The 23,357-nt window shown below is 42.1% G+C and overlaps 1 protein-coding gene across 1 annotated transcript in view; it reads right to left on the bottom strand.

Annotated features, from left to right (window-relative positions):
* Window positions 1-23,357, bottom strand: part of OIT3 (oncoprotein induced transcript 3) — a 686,203-nt gene that overhangs the window by 603,397 nt on the left and 59,449 nt on the right. Inside the window, exon 2 of the mRNA XM_086922283.1 lies at window positions 11,502-11,876. Coding sequence (XP_086778409.1) covers window positions 11,502-11,876 — 375 coding nt within the window. The remainder of the gene's footprint in view (window positions 1-11,501; window positions 11,877-23,357) is intronic.

The raw sequence follows: 23,357 nt of genomic DNA, 5'->3' as shown, positions 1-23,357 counted from the left end.
AGAATGTTGCGGCACAGAGAGGAGTTGCACATAGTACAGTGGCATACAGTGGAGTGGTGTAGAGTGGAATAATGTTGAATTTAATGACGTACAGTGTTGTGACGTAGAGTGGAGTGGCATATAGTGGAGTAGCGTAAAGTAGCGTAGAGTAGAGTGGAGTGTCGGACTATGGAATAGCGTAGAGTGTAGTAGAGTATAATGGAGTGTCTTGTAGTGGAGTGGCATATAGTGTAGTGGCATACAGTGGATGGGCGTTTACTGAAATAGCGTGTAGTGTTATGTTATTTGTTATGTTATTTGGGTATTTATTGAAGCGCACGTACACCAGCAGGTTTCTTGGCGCTGAGGTTCCGAAAAGGAGAGATCTGCCAGGCAAAGAAGCCACTAGTTATAGGCCAAAGTAAACAGAAAGGTTTTGAGCTGCTTTCTGAAATGCATGTAATCCACCTCAAGCCTTAATGAGATGGGCAAAGAGTCCAGAACCTCGGTCCCAAGAAGGAGAAATGGGCCCGCCGGTGCGTTTGCGTTTGACTCTGGGAACCACCAGAAGATTCAAGTTCATAGATCTCAAAGTGTGCGGGGGAGAGTACTTGCTAATTCGTGAAGATATTAAATTGGGCCCTGTTCCCTTAATAGCTCGAAAGAGAATGCAACCAGTTTTAACCAGGGCTCTCTGTTCCACTGGGAGCCAGTAAAGATCTTTTAACAGTTGGCTGATGTGACATCGTCTGTCCTGAAGATGAATGATTCTGGCTGCTTGATTTTGAATCATCTAAAGACGATGCTTCCGCTTTTGTGGAAGGTCAAGATAGAGCATATTACCGTAATCGATTTTTGATAAGATAAGAGCAATCACTTCTTGAGTACAAGCCTCTTTGCTGAGAAAGCGTCTAATCTTGAGCAGCTTGCAGAGTTTGACAAAGAAGAAGGAGGTAACTGACCCGATCTGGGCAGTCATTGAAAGATCCGAATCAATGTGAAATCCTAAACTCTTTATCACAGGTTTAGGTAGAGGAACCGCGCCTAGTTCCAGAGGCCAATAAAAATGTGTCCAATAGCTGACCCTATTTCTGGGTATGATTATCTCGGTCTTGTCAGAATTAAGTTTTAGTTGGTTATTGTCCATCCGTTTTTTTATGTACTGCATAGAATTCTTAACAAGATCTTTGGATTCATCTGAATTCTCCAAAGGGAAAATTAGCTGCATGTCATTAGCATAGTTAAAGATCTTTACCCCCATCTGCCGGAGGCTAGTTTTCAAGGGCCATATATATATATATTAAAAAGAATTAGTGAGGGAGCGGAGCCCTACGGGGCACCACAACTCACTTCTACCACTTTGGAGTTGAAAGGGGAAAGCCACACAGACTGTGTGCGATCCTCTAAAAAGGATCTAAACCAATCCAAGCTGGACCCCGAGACCTGCAGCAGCTATAAGATTCAACAAAGTTTTGTGGTTTACGGTATCAAATGCCGCAGATAGATCGAGGAGGACCAGAACCTGAGAGCAATCACTGTCCACATGTTTTTAGAGGTCATCCTTGATGGATAACATCACAGATTCAGTTGAATGCCCGGGGCGAAAGCCCGCGTAATTGGCATCCAGAAAGCTAGTTGCTTCTACAAAAGTACTGAGACAAGAGGCTACATGCGCCTCCAGCAGTTTAGCAGGAAAAGGGAGTAACAATATAGGCCTATAGTTCTCCAACTTTTTCGGATCTAGACCCTGCTTTTTTTGTATCGAGATGACCACTGCTTCCTTGAAGACCAGCGGTACAACACCATGAGACAGGGACAAATTAAGGAACTCCAAGATAATATCAGGAAATGCCCGATACATTACCTTTAGTATGTTGATGGGACAGTCTTCCTTGGGGGAGCCTGACTTAATTTTCGTAAAAGGTCTAAAAAAAGTTTCCTGTCTAATTTAGGGAAAATATTAAGGGGAGATGAGATGAGTGGTGCACACTGAAGTAGCCTACAGTGGAATGGCTCAGAGTACAATAGAGTAGACTTCAGTGTCATAGAATGGAGTTGTGTACAGTGGAATGGTGCAGAGTGGAATGGTGTAGAGTGGCGTGGCATACAGTGGACTGGTGTTTAGTGGAGTGGTGTTTAGTATTGTGATGTAGAGGGGAGTGGCTTAGAGTGCAAAAGCGTAGAGTGTAGTGGTGTAGAGAGGAGTGGCACAGAGTGGAGTGTAGTAATTGAAAAAGACGTAGCTTGAAAGTGTGTGAACTGATGTAGCTATGTGAATGTGTCAGGAAATACATTATGAGGTGTAAATGGTCATTTTTGGTAGTATTTGTGAATAGCATAAGTAAAGTGGTGTTAAAGATATTAGTTTCAAAACTTAGTTATATATTGTGCTGCAGTAAACTGTGGTAACTTCCCGGTATACAGTGGTCCATGTGGAATTCCTATCTCTTGTAATCCTAACTATATCCTCTGACCATGTCATGAGTGATGTAATATGTGATGTCATCAGCAGTGCATTGCAGGCGCGCAAGTTATAGTGAGTCCAACTAACTATAACGTGGGAATTTCAATGGTTTTATGTCAGTAAAATTTCCAGCTAACTATAACTGGTTTTGTCAGTGAATTTAATAGGTTTTTAAATGCTAATTCCTAACTATAACTGGTGTGAAACCTATGGTTTTTTCAGTGAATATATATATATATATTCTCGCTCCAAGGTTGTCCACCAGTGAGTAGCACGCGAGCAGCAGCTTTATTTATGTGTAGGTGAGGACGGGGATCCGCTTGTAGACGCCGCTCCGTAATGGATCTGCCCGACGCGTTTCGAAGCTCCATCTGCTTCTCTTCAGGGGCTTTAACGGAAGCGGTGTGCGCACCCGCTACACTTCTCCAAATACGTAGAACTCACCCGCCGATGGGAGGCTCCAATGAGACTTCTGGGAAGTGTAGTGCGGAAAGCACACAATCAAGTCCTGGATGGACTCCACAAGTGGGCCCGTCCTCGATCCCATGTACGGCTGCTACTTCACTGCCGTGACCCCCACGTTAACGGGGTGGTGCATACTCTGCGGCTGGACTGCCGCATATAAATTCTCGCTCCAAGGTTGTCCACCAGTGAGTAGCACACGAGCAGCAGCTTTATTTATGTGTAGGTGAGGACGGGGATCCGCTTGTAGACGCCGCTCCGTAATGGATCTGCCCGACGCGTTTCGAAGCTCCATCTGCTTCTCTTCAGGGGCTTTAACGGAAGCGGTGTGCGCACCCGCTACACTTCTCCAAATACGTATAACTCACCCGCCGATGGGAGGCTCCAATGAGACTTCTGGGAAGTGTAGTGCGGAAAGCACACAATCAAGTCCTGGATGGACTCCACAAGTGGGCCCGTCCTCGATCCCATGTACGGCTGCTACTTCACTGCCGTGACCCCCACGTTAACGGGGTGGTGCATACTCTGCGGCTGGACTGCCGCATATATATATATATATATATATATATATATATATATATATATATATATATATATATATATATATATATATATATATATATATACTGAAACGGATATATATATATATATATATATATATATATATATATATATATATATATATATATATATATATTTATATATATCCAAACGCCAAAGGGTGCCTGTAAAGGAGGGGCCCACAGCAGGTGAGTAAAGCTGAATATCTTTATTGAAAATTGCCGTATTTCAGTGAAGCTGCTGTCACACAAATATGCCTCACAGTCCAACGCGTTTCATTCTGCCGCATTTCTTAAGGAACTTAAGGCTTGTAGCTGCTGGATGGCACATCGTTTTTAAGCACATGTATTCAATTAGAGTCACCGCCTCTCGTGGTGCTATTTTATTTCCTTAGTGGGTCGTGAGCTATCTGCAGCCATTCAAAGTTCAATAGATTCCAAGTGGATTGTGGCATACAGCTAACTTCTGAAACCGGCATCTCTGCACTCTCAATAACGCTCCTGCTCCCAGCGCCGTCATGTTGATTAGCACAACAGCAGGTCTGTAACACAGCAGGGCACCTTCCGCGGTTCAGGCGGGCCGCCAAAATCCAAACGCCAAAGGGTGCCTGTAAAGGAGGGGCCCACAGCAGGTGAGCAAAGCTGAATATTTTAATTGGAAATTGCCGTAGTTCAGTGAAGCTGCTGTCACTCAAATATGCCTCACAGTCCGACGCGTTTCATGCTGCCGAATTTCTTCAGGAACTTAAGGCTTGAAGGAAGCTGGTGGATGGCACATCGTTTTTAAGCACATGTATTCAAATAGAGTCACCGCCTCCATGGGCGTGGCCACTCCTGTGGCATTCTGGTACTTGTGGTGCTATTTTATTTCCTCAGTGGGTCGTTTGCTATCTGCAGCCATTCAAAGTTTAATAGATTCCAAGTGGATTGTGGCATACAGCTAACTTCTGAAACCGGCATCTCTGCACTCTCAATAACGCTTCCGGCTCCCAGCGCCGTCATGTTGATTAGCACAACATCAGGTCTGTAACACAACAGGGCACCTTCCGCAGCTCAGGTAGGCCTCAAAAAACCAACCGCTAATGTTTCGCTGTTGTGCTAATCAACATGACAGCGCTGGGAGCAGGAGCTTGCATCCAGCTTGTGCACACCAGGGGGTCACTGAGAGCTGCGCTGGGTGCACGACTTTTTTAATTTTACCGTAATAAAATAGCCCCTATCAGTAATTTCTAATATTCCCGGGGACCTTATAAAAATGTTGGGGCCTGTGGGGGGAGCCACAATGCCCCCATGGTCCCGCCAGCTGCCCGCGTTCTTCGGGAGCCGGCATTGTTTTTCCGCATGGGGCGATGCTAACTTGCATGTGGAAATGCAATCATGTTTGGATTTTTAAAGTGAGAACAGATTTCACTACTGTGTCTTTTAAAATGCAAACTAAGTTTGCTATGGGAGGGCGGGAGCCGCGAGACTACCGCCCTCTCATAGCAAACAGCCGTGTCCCAGGGGTAGGCATCCCGGGACACTGCCGGAGCCGGCCCTGGGGCGTGGCGGTCCCAGGGCCCTCTAGAGCTCCAGGCGGAGGGCCATGCAGTCTGCCTCCCACAATACACAAATACCCGGGAGTAGTGGTTCCCGGGGTTTGAGGGAGGGTAGTTGAGGTCTCCACACTTCTTATTTTGCAGGGGGGCCTTGGAGCCCCCCATAACCATTTGTTTCATAGCCCCGTGGGGTGGCTCTCAGTCTTGCATAGGAAACAGCAATGTTGAGAAAATCTTCCGGTAAGATAACAAAGGATTTTGAAGTCCATTTTTGGTGTTTTTGTTGTAGTTTGTAGGCGTTAAAGCGACAACAATTTTAACTCCATCTTTGTAAATATAACACTACGTTTTGTAATGTCGACAATCTCGTCTTTCATTTAAATAGGCAGGAAGTATTTATTGAAGTTCATTGTGAATCGTGAAGCAACACTGTCTAATTGTGATCGATAAAGAATTGAATGAGTTTTTTACTTGTTTTGCTCGTAATATGCATAGGGGCAGATTTACAAGTTCATTGCGTTACTATTTCATTACTTTTAAGATGTGAAAAGTGACGGGAAAGTGGCGCAGGGTGTTGTAAATCTGGTACACAGTGTTCTGTTTTACTTTGCTTTTCTTTCTGTAATGTAGAGGATCCAGGGTAAATATAACGGTTTCTGTACAGCCAGTACCTTTCAACCCTACAGCCAGGCGGCTTTCTGCCTGTTACCATAGTAACAGTTCATGGAACGCTTACATGAGCACAGAGGTTAGAAGTTCACCACACTATGTTGCTAATGGAAAAAGTTACTGTGCTGGAGTTTTAAAACTTTTCCATAGGAACCGTTAGTCATAGCTATAGACTCTGGTAAAGATCTGGTAAAGAGATAGCCTCAGAATTATACTTTAAATTATAAATATCATTTCTATTGGGGACCGCCACCCCCCAAAAAGAGAAGACCTATATGCTTTTTTTTTTTAATTAACTTTTATTGAAACAACAATAAATAACTGGAAACGTAACTTAAAGATAACAATATAATAAATAACTAGAAACATAACTTTAACCACATCCGTGCGGCACGAATTTCAGCACTGTGCTGAACATTCCTTAACTGGGTGTGGTCGTGACGGAACCATTCCGTCATCAGCACAGCTCAACCGTGACTGATGACGGAATGGTTCCGTCACCCGCATCGAAAGGGTTAACAAAACAATATAATAAACAAAATGTGATATGGACTCCAAAAGGAGTACGGTAGGTAATCTGCATAATAAAAATGAAAATTAGTGTATAAAATTAGATCGATGTGACCTGGGGCCAGATGTAGGTAAATCTCATTTACCGACTCTAAAATACTGAATTTTACCGATTCGGTATTTTAGATTCGGTAAAAGAGATGTAGGTAAAATTCGGTAAAAAATACCGAATGATGTAATATGTGACATCATCACCAGTTGAGTGCGGGCGCGAGAGTTACAGTTAGTAAAACTAACTATAACAGAGGAATTTCAATAGTTTTTTATGAGTGAAATTTCCAGCTAACTATAACACCCCTAAAACCTATGGTTTTTTCAGTGAATTTCTAATGTTTTTTAAATGCTAATTCCTAACTATAACCTGCCTGAAACCTATGGTTTTTTCAATGAATATATATGTATATATATAGATATATATATATATACATACACACAATACACGTGTATATGTATATTTGTATATAAACATATATGTATATGTGTGTGTATATGATAAATAAAGCGATGCAATGGTGGTTGAGGGCTGCGTGGTAATGGTAAATGTCATTGATTTGTGTGAATGTGTTGTAAGAGTACTCTTTGTTGTGCAAACGTTATAAAGTCTTGTATGGTGTTGGTGCACACCACAAAACTTTCGGCACACAATCACAGAGCATAAGATAACTATAGGGATAGCTAATTGACCACCCTAATGATCGAAGTGTGCATACCATTAAGGTTAGACATACTGATGTCAGTTATAAGAGACTTTTGTTCTCACTGGCAATTTTTCTATTCACATTATTATGTGTGTCTTTTGAGTAAATCAAATTGTGAAATTAATCTGGACAGGTTGTAAACAGTATACCTGTTTTGAAGCACTTCCACTGAACCACTGTGCTTTACTCCTAATTGTTGGCCAGGTTCTGTGAAATTGGTATAAGGATTAGTCCTGGGTTGGACTAAAGTTAAATTTGGCATTAGTTAAAGGATGATTCAGGGGAAACACAACAGGCAGTTTTTGTGGGATAAAAGAAGACTGCAATGCTTAACTCATTATATATTTGTTTCTGTGTAGGATGTAGTTATGTTTCCTCAATGAATAATGTGTCAAAGAACCTTAATGATCACTCTCAATTAATGCTATCTATGCAAATGTCCCTTCTTTCTCCCTTTGAGTCTTCACCTCCTCTACAAAATTCTAGTTGTCGTAATGATAGTTTGTTCACCTAGAATAAGCTAGTGATATCTTTATAGATTTGTTATAAACAACTATTACAGGCTTAGACTTTTCTGGGGCAATGGATGTAACAACCTTTGCAGATGTTATGATATATTTGGTCAACATTTTTTTAACAGCTGTAGCTCCAAAACATATCTTAGTACAAAAAGATCTAAAAAAAGAAAGATCTTATGAAAAGAATAAAGATTAGCGGGGAGAGGCCTAGAAGCCGGGCGGTGGTTCTTAATTCACACTTCTCTGAAAAAATGCCGCCTAATAGAGTTTTGAGCCATAGTTTCAAGGGTCTCGGGCAAGGATGTTTTAGAAATAACTTTTTCCTATAATTGTTGCCATCTGGCAATCTAATTTCAGCAAGATTACAATTTTCCGGAGAGTTAATAATGATTTGAATTCTTTAGCTTTTTAAACAATAACAATAAACATGATTGCCAATCTTATAAAAATATGAACAGCACCTAAGCCCAGTATATTTATGGATTTCCATTTGCAGTTCCTAAATCAACCCTAGCCATTTGGGCCAAGTTATTGCAACACTTTTTGACTTATTGTATTGTCTCCAACTAAATGCCTGACACATGGAAAAATAGTTGTATGTTCCCCTGTATAAACCCCTCACGACACACACTACCAGTTCCCACCGGGTGGTGTCTGCCAGGGCTCCACCCGGAAACGCCACGCCCCCTCTGCTCGCCGTCATCCCTTCCCCACGCTGCTTTCCATCCCCTCCTTCCCTTTCACCTCCTCGAGGGGTAACCGCCGCGGATCCCAGTTAAACTTCAGTCGGCAGGTTCAAGTCTGACATGTTTACATACAATATTGCTGTTAGCACAAATCAAGTAGGGTAGAACACTAACGGAGGGGTAACAGCTTCACTCGACCCCACAATCATATCATCCAAGGGATCAGGTACACTATGACATGACACTCTGCAACACGATAGCCCACTGATGAGTTCAGGGGACTCTTTGCACAACTGTCGCGCCCAAGAGACAAGGGCCAACCGATTGCCATTGAACCACGATTGTAATTGTCATGCGATGATATCATCTATGTTAATTGTTTTGTGGCCTATCTTGGAAATGTAAAAAACCCTAATAAATGTAAACAATGTTCCCCTGTATAAGAAAAGAGCAGGCCCGATCTCTTAAACTATTGTCCCATTACCTTGTTGGATGAGGCAGGAAAAGTGTTGGCCAAAGTCGATCTAAGTTTGTTTAGGAAAGACAAGGGAACCCAAAAGATATGCCATAGGGACCTTGGGCAGTATCATGCTACAAAAAACAGTGGTCCCTACTCGTGGACACAATGGTATACTGAGCTAATAATCACACACCTGATAAGTGAAATGCAATGGTGTGGTTATAACAATCTCTGTCTGCAACACTGACTACAAGTACACAGACATATTTTTGCTTTGCTCCTTTTACCACTCTGTTCGTTGTTTTGTCTGAATGTTGTGGGTCACGGCTGTGCCCACTTGTTATTAATATGTTCATTCAGTTTTATTGAGAAAATTGTTAAATAAATTCCTTGTCCGGCTGGACAAAAGACATAACACTTATCAGGTGTGTGATTATTAGCTCAGTATACCATTGTGTCCACGAGTAGGGACCACTGTTTTTTGAAGCAAAGTCTATCTAAATCAGCTCTAGTCATGCATCACTGAAAAACAACTACGATTTGAGTAAGTTGGATTTCATGCTTCTTGATCAACAATTGATAATATCTTGAGTATGCAACATTTGAGTAATAAGTATGTGCAAAGTATGTTGATCGACTTGAACGATGGTAAAAACTAAAATATCTGAAAATACCAAATGATACTGCAAGCAATAGGAAATCAGCACTCCAGCAATTGGTTACTTGTTATGATTGGGACTGGCTTTGAACTAACAGCCAGTATTCCTGTTACTAATAGCCTACAACAGTGTTGCATCCATCTTTTATTGTTATTATCTAAATTGGATTGTCCGAGATTTGTAAAAACTTTCATTGCAATTTAGTGTTGATAAAGTTATGTACACAAATGTATGCAGACAACTTAGTTTTGCTCAATCTCACTCCAGTTGACATCAGCTCAAGGTTTTGGCTATATACCTACTTCAGCACCCATAATCTTGTGGTGAAAAATAAAAAAAACTAAAATCATGACAATGGGCACCCAAGGGTTGACAGCTCCCTGACACGGGACCATCAATGGAAATCATTGTGAAACAGTTGTCCCTAGTCGGGCATCATAGTTTTAAATAATCTATGATGGGCAACTCATCTAAAATTGCAGTCAGCAAAAGTAGCACTGTCGGTTTGGCCGAAATCCAATTTTTTTAAGCTTTAGGCAAGAGAGACGTAATTTTCATATTAAGAGTCTTTGGGCCTTATTTAGAGGTTGGTGGTTGGAACACTTGTTCACAAATGTTACTGAAATCCCACCTGCTGTATTACAAGTCCATTACATCCTGGGGCACCTGTAATACAGCAGACAGAATATCATTCACATTTGTGATGGAAATCCTATCCTCCAAACTCTAAATCAGGCCTTATGAGTGTAAAATCCCAGCTATTCCTTATATACTATTGAATCTCAACCTTTATTTATGATTAATATAATGGATATGGTAGAGTCTCAAATTTAAAAGGATAGTTTTTGAGTAAAATGGTACACCCTGACTAGGTAAAGCGAGCAGGAGCTTGGTTTAACTTTGTTGGGATACTATGTGTTCTCTCAGATGGTACACTATTTTAATAATATATATAAAGTCCCATCCTCTTTTCTAAAAAATATAGGGGCTTATTTATAAGCCCTTGCGTCATTGTTGCAAGGCCGGAGCGTCACTTTTTGTGACGTACCAGCGGCGTAAAAAATGTGCCTTGTTGCACCATATTTACAAAGTGACACAGCTAGGTTGATGCGTCACTTTGTAAACCCCTGCGCCAGGTACTATGTATGCAAGGGGGACATTCTGACTCAAGAAAGGGTCGTAGAAGTGATGCAGTGAAATCTATAAGATTTCACTGCGCCACTTCTAGGATGCAAATGCGTCATTATCTTATACCTGCCTCATGGCAGGCGTAAGACTGATGCAGGCACATTTCACATGGGACTTGTCTATGTGTAATGAACCATTGCTAGAGTTGCGTCACTTTTGTGACCCAGTCCAGCAAGGCATCATTTTTGCGCCTACAGATACGTCAGAAAATACTGACATATATCTAGCTACTTGCGACATGCTGCATCATACTGTAAATATGACGCATCATTCTTGTTGCAAGGAGGGTGCAATGAAAAATGACGCATCGCTGTTTTCTCACAGCGATGCGTCACTTTTCATAAATGAGGCCCATGGTTTGGTCTGAATTTTTAGGTGGTCTCGCTCTGAAGAATTCGTTCACCAACCTACTTTTTGTATACTTGGTGGCCTTGGTAATACCTAAGGCCGAGATCTTGAATCAGACTAATATGGCCAATATGAAACTATGGTTAGAAAGGATAACCAAGGGTACAAGCTTTACTTATTATCTGGACCACTGTTGAAAAAACAAATATTTGAATTGCAATTTTAATTTTCTGAAATTGGGTGAAGCCTAGTTATTTAAAAAGGCTAGATGGGAACTTGATGTGATAAGGTTGTATATTAATTTCATATTGGAGAATCTTGCAATGAGTGAACAAATTTGGATTTCATGCACAAGTGGTTCTGAACACCCGGGATGTTCTTTTTGTACTCTTCTTTTGCTCAGGCATGTCATTTTATCTTGATTTATATTGAACACTGATTTTTATAAACTATAACCCTCATAATTTTCTGACGCTTGTCTCTTCTGTATCACCCACCGAAAGACAGTCGATGTTTGTTATCCATTATACAAGTTTAAAAAAAAGAAATCATGCCTTGTAACTGGAAAGCTATTGTATTACATTTTTCGTTTCTTTTTTAATTGTACAAATATCTTATTTTTTCAGAGGAACTATTTCTTTTTTAACAAATAAGGAAAGAAAAAGATAAAACAGGTCAAACGCTTATTTACTAATTACTTACGTCCACAATAAGCATGGAAGCAGACTCTTGGTTTCATTAGACGATAGACGTAGTAGCCGCCTGGGCAAGCTTTGATGTCAACAGTGGTGTTCCAAAGGCAGCAATTCTCATTGAAGCTGGCACAAGCATGCCTCTGGACAATGCCATCTGATTCACTTGGATGGCTCCCATTCAGCCATATTGGTGCATGAGTGCCACAATGGTTTTCTGGGATACAAAAGGTTGGCATGGCATCCCCAGCCATGCCAGTGAAACGATACCATTCTCCATCAAGGTGGTTGTCACACATTGGCTTGTCCCGAGTCTCATTGAAGTGATAGTCAGTGTTCCTCCATGGCTCATTTAGACTGATGTAGGCAGAGCAAGGATCCAGGGCTGAAAGGAGAGAAAGCATATAAGCTGAAACTTGCTGTCATGTTGTGGGTTCCTGCATCTGTTTACTCAGTCATGTCCCAGATTCTGTACATAACATCAAATGTTAGGCCTGTATATGTTCGAATAAGAAACAAGAACTCTGAGTTCTGAACTACACATCTTCTTGGGAGAGAAATGGATAAGGAGTGGGCAGTCATAACATACCACAGCTTGCCTTAGAGAAGGTAAATACTTTATCGGACCATAACTTCTGGGCTAGGGGCACCATACCCACGTCTATCCGTTCATAATGTCCTGTAACCAACAAAAAGCTAACACTGTTGCTAAAGTCAGCCAATGAAAATTCATATGAAAATAAAAACAACCAAATTACATACCTTGTAAACACCCAATGATAATTCATGCCAAAAGAAAACCTACCAGAACACACCTTGGGGCATATTTACAATGTTTTGGCATTGGGCAGTGCCTCAAGTCTTTTAGCTGTGCTGCCCTACGTAAAAAAAAGGCAGGAATATGCCATATCTACAAGATATGTAATGAAGAACAAGGGAACCCAAATAAGGTTGGTCAGGGACCTTGGGTAATCAATTATTTCTAAAGACAGTGGTCCCTAGACAAGGATTAATGAGAGCAAACAATAAATATAGACCCAATCAGTACTACATTTTACAGCTGTCTAGCCAGACAGGTGTTTTTAATATATAGTTGCTTAAATATAAACAAAATTCAGCAGAAACAAATAAAGTGGGACACAAGCCTGTATCCAACTTAGTGAGAAGGACGTACAGCATGTAACAAAATGGCTCAGGCAGAGTACATTGTTTGTATGAGACACATTTTGGTAGGACAAACAAATAATAGTGGAGTCACCATTACACATATTAAGGATTAAATAAAGAGGTGTATATGGGGTACAAGAAGTCAACAGCTTTTCGATCCCTACAAAAGATATAGGATCATCATCAGGACATTAACAATGATATGCCTGTATACATTTTGCCTGTAATAAATAAAACCGTAGGAGGGAATAAAGGGTGAAAAAAGAAAAAGAGACATATGAAAGTTAGCTCGGGCGGAAAAGAATTTGAAAACAACTTGGGTGCTGGTGAGGTCAGTATATGTTAGACCAACGTAAGAGGATCGCATGTGAGTAAAATGATACCGGAGAAGTGAGCAGAACGTATAAATTGATAAGCAAGAATAAAAGAATTACGCAATAACAAGCAATATTTGCTAAAAGTCATAGGGCCATTTGTATCATTGCAATTTGCGATCGCAAACGCCGACATTTTCAGAATTTCTCATTTGCGATCGCTATTGGGCTTAGTGGTGTGTATGAAAGAAAAACTGCCTCTCAAAGTAAAGAATCGCAAAAATTGTGATTCACTATTTTGCAATTGCATTTAAGGAATCGCAAATTGCTATTCCTTAAATGCAATGAAGGAAGCACAGAAAACGTGGAATTTGGCCTTAAGGATTCGCAAATTACCACCAACTTCAAGTTGGATGGTAATTTGCGATTTCTTAATCTTAGGGCATGTATGTGTGCCGCATGTGCACACATGCATATTTCAGGGGTGCAACAGGGTGTCCTTTTGACACCCTGGCACCCTTGAAATTGCATTTTCAATTTGCGATTCTCTAATTGAGAATCGCAAATCGAGAATGTCCTCCCATTCATTTCTATGGGCCTCTAGGCCCAAAGGAATGAATGGGGAGGTATTCCTTAATTGCGAATCGCAATTTGCAATTCACAATTAAGGAATATGTAGGATTAGCAAAATTATTTGCAAATCCTACATACTTAGCGTTTTGAAATTCTCAAATAGCGATTCGCAAAATATCGCAATTTGAGAATCGTAAAATCAGAGTTTGATACATATGGCCCATAGTCATATGCGTGCAGTGATAATACGCGCAACATGATAGAGAGCTTGGTGAGTGGTGAAAAAACCCGCAAAACTAGCGGAGTGTCAGTAAAGCGCCGGTGTTATAAGCAAAATGGGCGTGGGATTGCGTAGGAGAAACAAGGAATAATTTGAAAAGTGGAAAACGCATGCACTGGTGAATCACGTGTGAAAACAGTGCGAGTGGGTAGAGTGCTTGAGAACAGCGACCCAAAGATAGTTAAAGTAATACCTAGATCCAGGTCAAAGTGATTTGGAGGAGGTTTGCTTCAAGCGAAGACCGAGTAGAAGTTCAGGCCAAGACATCATCTCGCCTTCGCGGGCGACTGTTCATTCCCCCTCAGCCTAGCTGGAGGGTTAATGGTGGTAGTGTGGGGTGGGGGGTGGGTGGTGGACGCGGGTTTAGGTAGTCTGGCTGGTTCTTCTTTGGGGGTGGGTGGGTTTGTTCTGTTCTGGGTCTGGGTTTCTGCACAGTCCCTCCCGGATGGCTATGTCGATCCTCCTACTCTGACACGCCTTATTACACCTGGGTCTGACTCTGTTTGCATTGCGGTGCTTGCATCCTGCTTACAAAATATGGCTCTCCGGTGGTAGCTGATATGTTCTGCTACCTCTACACACTGGTTCCGCGCCTGCGCTCTTGCCGCCAGGCCCTTGGGCTGTTGGATGTTACGGCTGTGTCATTTACTTTTACGCAGGGGTTTGATAGGTGTGTTTTTTATTTATTTTTTTCTCCCCTTTCCCGTTCCTGATGCCGCCGGCCTCCGGGTTGTAGGCGATGTTGGCTGTGTATGTGACCTGGAGTTGTAATAAAGTAAAAATTTAATAAAAAAAAAAAGAAGTTCAGGCCAAGTACGAGGAGAGTAAAGGATCTTTTGTAAGGATCGAAACGCCGTCGACTTGTTGTCTGCCATATACAACTCTTTAATACTTATTAAGTGTAATGGTGTCTCCACTATAATTGGTTTGTCCTACCAAAATGTCTCTCATACAAACAATTTACTCTGCCTGAGCCTTTTTGTTTCATGTTGTACGTCCTTCCCACTGAGTTGGATACAGGCTTGTGTCCCACTTTATTTGTTTAACAAGAAACTATATATTAAAAACACCTGTCCGGCTGGACAGCTGTAAAATGTAGTTTTGATTGGGTCTATATTTATTGTTTGTTCTCGTTAATCCTTGTCTAGGGACCACTGTCTTTAGAAATAATATCAACAAGATATGGCGCATTCTTGTAGTTTCTTCCAGGGCTGGCACACAACTGCAGCCGAGCGCCAACGCAGGCACCTCTGCACAATGGTGCAAGGCGTCTGTGTTGTTGGCATAATTGTTTTTGTGCAGGAAGATGTCCCTTCCTGCACAAAAACAATTAAAGGAGGCGTTTTCCTCATCCTATGTGCGCTTCAGAATGCAGTACACGTGGAAAGAGGAAGAAACATTTCATCTTGTTACGTCTGCTTTGAAAAGGAGTTAGTTTTGGCGCTGCCCCAGATATATATTAGTTTGTAAATTTGGGGCTATGTCAAAATCCATTGGTGTTGCGCTGGAACACCTACAGCAACACCATGGAACACCCCTTCCATACAGAATAAGGCATTGCCTTACTCCATATTTACAAGGCCACAAAAAGAAATGCAGAGTGGTTTTGCATGGCTTTGTAAATAGGGGTTAGCACACTGTGCCTCCGAGCGTCACAAAAGCGCTGCCACCGCAGCGTAAAAGTGCTGCAGGGAACATTGTATGCATTTGCCATAATTATGCCAGATAGAATATATTTTTCTTACTTTTGACTCAAGAATTAGAAAGTGTAAGAAACACTCTGCTAAAGAGGATAACTCACCCAGGCAAAGTTGGGGCGCAGAGGTGAGACGGGGTCTAGTCTGTCATGCACCTAGTGATATTATTTCAGAGGATTCCTGTTCTTATATTTTTTTTAACACATTCATGCCAGACTTGGCAGAGTTTACTTTTCGGGGGAGGGGGTTCAGGGTTAGTAGAGTATAAGGAAACAATAAAGAAGAGAGAGGAAGAGTGTAGGAAAGTAGGATCTGCTTCTTATGGTTACCTCCACTTTTTGCTGATGTATCTCTGTTTTTGACTAGTCTGGCTGGGATCCTGCTATCCAGGACCCCTGTCTATCTGCTTTCTCCCTTAAATTGTTGTATATGTACTTTAGGTTCACTCCAGATTGGATACTGGGGTACCCTTATCAGTCCCTAGTATTTTGCACACCATGTACCCAGGGCATAGGTACCCCAGAGGCCTCCCATGGGCTGCAGCATGTATTATGCCACCCATGAGAGGACATTCAAAATGGCACGACAGGCCTGCTACGCGCTTGCACCACTTACTAAGATAAGGTTAACTATATCTATCTAAATCACGACACTTAAAAACCTATCAGTTACCCCTATAGCAGGCCTTATCAATCCTGAAGGCAGGGTGCTGGTTTTTACATGAGAGGGTGCCAACACCCACTTCAAACAAACCGCAAGGAATTGTCTCCTCCTCTATGACAGCTTCCACCCACGACATTTACGAACCAATTTACCGTATGGACAATTTCTGCAGTTAAGACGAAACTGTACCCAGATCCAAGAATACAAGGCACAAGCACAGGACTTGAAAAACAAACTACAGAAAAGACAGTATCCTGACAGGATCATCAACAATGCCATGAAAAGGGCGAGAAACAACCACCGGGAATCTTTATTAGAAAACAAAACCCAGGCCAATCAAGTAGCTATCTGACCGATCTGTGTGACTACCTACAGCTCCCAAACTAATGAAGTGTCTAAACTCCTAAACAAACATTGGCGCATCCTTATGAGTGGCACTCTAGACATTGAAAAACCTCTTTTTGCCCACAAACGAGGCAAGAATCTCAAAGACATGCTGGTGCATACACGCCCGAAACAACAACAACAACTACAACTCTCACAACATGGTCTAGGAGGTCACTACCCATGTGGTAATTGTGCGAGCTGCCACCTCACTCAGAAGAGTAAACATTTAACCTTTGCCAATGGAACCAAATGGGAGCAACGAAAGCTAACTAACTGTAATAGTAAGAATGCTATTTAAATGATTACCTGCCCTTGTAAATTGGAATACATTGGTATGACCAAAAGACCAGTGAAAGTGCGCATTGGTGAGCACAAGAGCAACATACGGTGCAAAAAGACAACAACAAAAATGGCTAATCACTTCTTGGAAAAAGAACATTGTGTCAACGATATCAAATGGACAGTAGTTGAACAGCTATCGTCTGATCAAGGACTCTTTGAGAAAGAACAAAGATGGGTTTTTAGACTTGGGACCATCAGTGTTGGCCTGAATGACAATATTCCCTGGGGTCAGTTAGCATAGGCAGCCTCCCTGAGATTACCCACTGCCCCCATGGAGAGTTTTTCTGGACAACAGTGGACACCAGCAGAGTGTACTCAGGTATATTCACAGATACATTATCTAAACCCTGTCTGGCACTTTTTCTCAGAAATATCGCCACATTTCCTCTTCAAAAGAGCAACTATTTCTTACCAAGAGGGAACAAGTGTTCAATTGTGTGATTAACATCGTACACACACAGCCAATATAATAGTAGCAGGAATGTCATTGACACGTCCGACATGCATGCGCTTTGTTACAACACTGCCTTTCCAAGCGGCAAGCGAGAGAACGATCCTACAGCGAATGAAACGCATGCGCCCACAAAACGGAAACAATTAGGTGCGTGTGCGCATGCGCGAACCAAACACGCTTACTTAGCCAGTCGCGAGCAGAACCAGCAAAAATCCTTATATGAGCATAAGGAAACACCAATTAACCTATCGCCCAATTAACTCAACCTCGGGGAAGGATATAAAAACCTGTGCCTTAGACTCCTTCTGGCATAATCACGGAAGCCACGAAGGGGTCGATCGGGAGGAATTTCCTTGCTGAAATCGTGAGTAGAAGGGGGTAACGAGCGGCTAGCGTCTCCACGACGTTAATGTAAGTAAAACAGGGATTTGAATGTCCCTTTTTTCCACACAGGTGCTAAATAGCACACCAGATCCTGACGTTTGGCTCATGAGGCTTGTTCATCAACTTCAAAACAGTATGTTGTGAATATTTAAAAGCATGAAGCATCTCTTCTCTTTTTTACAGGGGCACAATACAACTTTGCTCAGACAGTTTTTCCACAAATGGTGTAACGCTCTGAAACCATGCTAAACACCATAACCACTATACAAAAGTGTATGTTTTATGTTTTTTGTCAGTGAGTCTAGTTTGTTCTTATAATTTCATTCCACTATAGGCATAATTGGCACCTATAGTAGTAAATCCTGACCACAAGTTTGTAACCTGTAACCACTGGTCACTTTGCCTATGGATGTGGAGAAGTAGACTACCAGAAAAAAAAATGGTCTTCTTTTCTTTTACAGGTTGACTACAAAACAACGTTTTTGCTAGGTACATTATTTAATCTGCACTTTAATTCTCACTTTTTATTGGAGATTCAGATACGAGTTAGAGAAACGTGAGTAAGGTGGGGATTTGTGTACCCCGTCCTGAAGAAGGTGTCTTTACACCGAAACATGTTGACGCACACAGCGAGGAGGTAACGCACATTGTCTGCATGGTAACCTCCCACACTTTATTTTAACAGCACCAGCCCGGGGGCTCATTAAATAATTTTTAGTCACCCCTTGAGCCAGGTCCTTTTTAACCTTCACTTAGCTCTAAACACCACCATACACTCACATAAAACAACCCCTCACCCGCACCACACATAGTCTACCAAGTGCTCCCGCGTATTCGTAGGTCGAAGCACGCCGTACCACGTAGAGGGGTACGATGACCCCGATGATGAAGCATGACACCAAGGAGCCTGTTGGGGTGTGAGGGGACCTAAAAACAAGAAGGGTGTTCCCCAAACTGTGAAGGATACACCCTTAACACGAGGAGTGGATTCTGTTTGTTTATTTACATTTGTTTAGGGAGAACGAATCCATTTTGATTTATTTTTCTCTCTCTCCCCCTTTGTTGTTGACACTTGTCTGTGATGCAGCCAGACATATATAGTAAATGCTAACTTTAAAACGGCTGCTTAGAAACATGTTGTGTTTGGTGTCAAACACCTTGGAATCATACCTCCACATGAGTAAGAGCCACTACTGTGGGTCACCGGTCTACCCGGCACTAGGTTTCTCAACCTGGGCAGCACAAAATGGATGCTGCCAGCCACAGACACGATTCTGCTCTCCTGCTGCTGAGCCAAGCTCGAGCAGGGGAAGGCATAACAATAGGCATCTTGTCACAGGGAGGTGTGACTACCTCCCAGACATGATTTAGTGTATTGGGGCTGGGTGGGTGCACTCTGTGAGTGCCAGAAGTCTGCACTGGGGGTACATTTGGTGTCCCTGTGCATAGTCCAGCTCAAACCAGTTCTGGGAGCCATTGGCTCCTGCTCTGGCATGAACCTGGACAAAGGACATGGGTGTAGCCACCCCTCCATCCTGTCCCTCCCCTAGGAAGTTCAACAGAATCCGTCCAACCCCTTCCCATGGGTATAAAGTGGGTTACCTGACTACAGGACTTTAGATTTTACCTGGACAAGATTCTGCTAAGAAGAAACCAGGTACTTCGATTGCTAGCACGCCGATTGCACGACTGAAGAATCTCCCTTGGAGTAAAGGAGTCACTCCCCTGCAGCAGCAGGCACCTAAATACATCTGGCCGGTTTGCTTCTCCAGAGCTCCTGCGGACTCCGAAGATTTCAGCAACACATGAGGTGGTTTCCGGAAGGTCCCTGAGGTCAATCTGCCCACTCAGCGATTCTGAGACCAGTATCCCTCGTGAGGGCTGTGCAACCTGAACCCCTGTGCTCCACGTACATTTGCAAGTGCATATGCTTTTTGGCAATCCCTGAGCCTGTGTTTCAGACTGCGTGTAGTCCTGACCCTGTGCATTATTTGCACTGAAGATATCCAGCCTTCACTCACCGAGTGCTCTGTGGGCTGGTGCTTTGTAAATTTGCTTGAGACCTCCTCGCGATCCCTAGTCCATTGGCCTGTGGGTCCTGGCGAGGGCCACCTTGTTTGTTATTAAGCTTACCTGGTTGCTCTAGACATGCTCAGACACTCTATTGCTTGGAAAGTCCCCTGGACCTTGCTGATCCACACCGCAACCTATTTTCTCTGACAGCTGGGTTGCATTTGCCGAGGCTTGTTGGTGCTCCAGCCAGACATTGCCCCCTCAGCACTCGATATCCTTCGTGGGACAGCTCACCTCCGGATACTGGTTGTCCCCAACATCTCCTAGTCCTCGTGGCTGCAGAGTCAAGTATCCCTTCTTCGCACCTGAAGCACCCGACATCGGTGGGCATTCGACTGAGCCCCTGGTCACTTGCCGTGAGCCAGACTCTGTCCCCTCTGCTTTCTGATTCCTCTCACCTCGAATCCGAGCTTGGATTCCACTGGACACTCTTAGCCTTCCTGGCAGCAGTACTTCTTTGCAGCTCACCATTAAAAATGACGAAGGTTTCCGACTCCATTTGACCCCTATGCAACCGGCTCCTCTGAGATAGGTAACACAGGTACTTCAGTACTCACTAGTGGGTTGGCCTTAGAACCTCCTATGTCCAAAGGGTTTGCTTGAAGTCTTCGTAGAAGTGTCCTTAAACTCCAACTTTCCAACTGTGACTTTCCCATAGAGTTGTATGGAGCACTCAGTCTAGTTTCCTCACTGCACCCGTCCTCCGTGGGCTCTCTCTGTCACTCCTCTGGGTGGTTCCTTGGGGTCCCAGTGATTCTACGTGCTCTAGGCCCTGTGTCTATTGAAGTTGTGATTGTTATACCATTTTTTTAGTATATGGTTCAGTCTCCCCCTGGAGCCTGCTGTGTATTTTGCTACTTACGAATGCTTCATTGTTACAATATTGTGTTCTTTATGTTCTAATCTTGTGTAGAGGTTAGTAGAGATAGTTATATTAATACATACATATGTTTATAAAACTACTGTGTGGTTCTGATAAAACAAGCTGCTTTACATTCCTTCAAATTTAAGCCTGAAGGCTGCTCTCCACAGCTACCACTAGGATAGCTTTCTAAAGGTTATCTTTGACTTCATACATCATAAGGGTCGTGTGGCCTGGTACAAGGTGCCCACTTTAACTAGTGGACAGCATATACCAACCCACCTTCTCACAAAGAGGATGAAAGAAAAGGAGAGGGTTCAAGAACAGGGGAGAGAGCAGGAAAAGGTGACAGAATCGGAGAAGTAAATAACGTTGAGCAAAAAATAGAAAGAAGAAAAGGATGAGCAAAGTGGGCAAGGGAAAAAGGAAGAAAAAGTAACTCAGAAATAAGCAGAGGAGGGAGGAAGGCAATGAGGATGAGTAAGAGACAGAAGAGGTGGAAGAGTGTTTTTAAGGATATTGTTCAAAATAGTCAGCTTCTCAGTGTACCTCCAGAATATCGAGAGGCAATCTCAATGGCACAAATTATTGTGACCAGGATATCAAGGCTGAATTATCATAAGGTAAGTACAGAACTTCTTTACCTGTTTCCACATAGATGTGCCTGTATGTATATATATCTTCCATGTTGAATTACGAATAGTGTATCTATATGCCATTACTTTTTGTTATGTTGTCCTTTGATATGTCTTCGATTTTCTGATATCACAATATTCCTATGCGCGACATTCCGTAATAAAGTTCCTCTGGCATTGAAGTTCTTTGTGAGATGTTTAGAAAATATCTCCTTTTTCCTAGACATTTCAATTGAGGAACACGACAGCTACTTTGATCTATTTTATTCCATATTCTGCTGTTGCCATCATAAACATTAAGATAATTAGCGTATTAAAATCCAATTTCTAATAGTTTTCTAGATTCATAAAATATGCATGATGCTACACTTTCGGATATAATTTGAACTGTAAGAATTATGCTTTACAGAATATTCGCAAAATGCGTCCCTGAGGATCCATATGTATTTTTCAAACCATCCTTCAGTACTGATGTTAAAATACACACCATTCATATTATGAATAAAAAATATGAAAGTAATAAAACAAGTTAGTGAATCCAAATTAGTATTATTTATGGCTCCCGTAACTCTGTGGAATTTAGCGTTCATGCAGAATGTATAAATGTTGCAGCATATTGCTCTGCAAAACAAAAAAGTATGATATTTCTACATTTTTCAGGTTTGTCTTAGCTTCCCCCGATATCAAAAAAGCAGAGAGGGGTCCTACTCTACCAAAGGGACAGGACGCCACTAGACACAATGTCTTAAAAAATAAATCCCTTTGGGAATTTTTGCATACACCACAACACTCCTAATTCTTATCCTCGTACCCCAGATGACAGCCAATCCACACTAACTCTTTAAATGGGAATTTCCAATATTTGCCAATTGATCAGAAATTTAATAAGTCTTTCATTTATTTATACATTAAAAGTTCATGACAATGTCAAAAACTCACAACAAATACAAATTTAGGATTAAAAAACAGAAAAGTGTGTGACAAATCCGTATTTCTACACAATTTGAAAATTAATAGAACAAGATATCACAATGACAGATCAATATTCATACACAATTGAAAAATGTATGAGACAAAATATCACCAACATTAATATCTTTAAAAAAAAGAAGAAAAAACAATATATCTTATTAAGAAGTGACCAAGAATAGTATATTTCTACATTTTTCCGGTTTGTCTTAGCCTCCCCCGAACCATGTTTCGGTAGACCCTTTATACGAGGAGTTTGGTAAGACCGTCTTGAACATACAGGGAGCTGGAGTACAAGTGCCTGGGTAGTGCTATATTTTTCCACAGATATTTTATTTAGCACCATCTTAGTTGTTTGCTAAGGTGTGCAATTTTGCTCAGTTTATATTTTGTGGGAGTCATAGTTGATTTGTGGCAGAAAATAACAGTATTTGACATCTGCATTTTGTCATGGTTAAATCCAGCAAAGGCAAGAGGAAGAGACGTTGGGAACAGCCTCTGTGAAAGGAGCCAGCCAGAAAGTGGGGCCTGGCCCAAGGTGTTCCTTGGAAGAAACTTTGTGAACTACTGAAACTGCTAGCCAATCCAGAGTCATCCTCTTTTGCGAGCACTTCAAAGGTGCACTAGGTGAGTGCAGGGACATATTAATAACACTATAGGCCCATGGGCAAAACAGTGCACTCGGCCCTGCCTGGACAACCTCCCACAGGAATAAAAATGTTTAACGGAAAAGTAGTGTTAAATTATGGTCTGCGTGGGGCTCGTATGCTCGTGGGGCACCCAGGCAACTGCCCAGGGTTCCCATGCGTTAAGACGGCACTGGGTGAGGGTGTTTATTATGATTACGAAAGAAGATTATCTTGAGAAAGGCTGTAAGTCTGTTGCCCGATAATCATTAAAGGAAAATGACGTTTTGCAACTAGTATGTGTGCTGCATTAAGCAGCACACATAGAAGTTACAAAACACTATTTCAGATTGTTTATGTCCAGGACACCTTCCTGCACGAAAAACAATCTTTCCCTGCAAAGCAGGCACCCTTGCACTATGGTGCAACGGTGCCTGCGT

This window comes from Lissotriton vulgaris, chromosome 5 (genome assembly GCF_964263255.1).
Source record: "Lissotriton vulgaris chromosome 5, aLisVul1.2, whole genome shotgun sequence".
Classification (NCBI taxonomy): domain Eukaryota; kingdom Metazoa; phylum Chordata; class Amphibia; order Caudata; family Salamandridae; genus Lissotriton; species Lissotriton vulgaris.
This window is presented reverse-complemented; position numbering and strand designations above follow the sequence as displayed.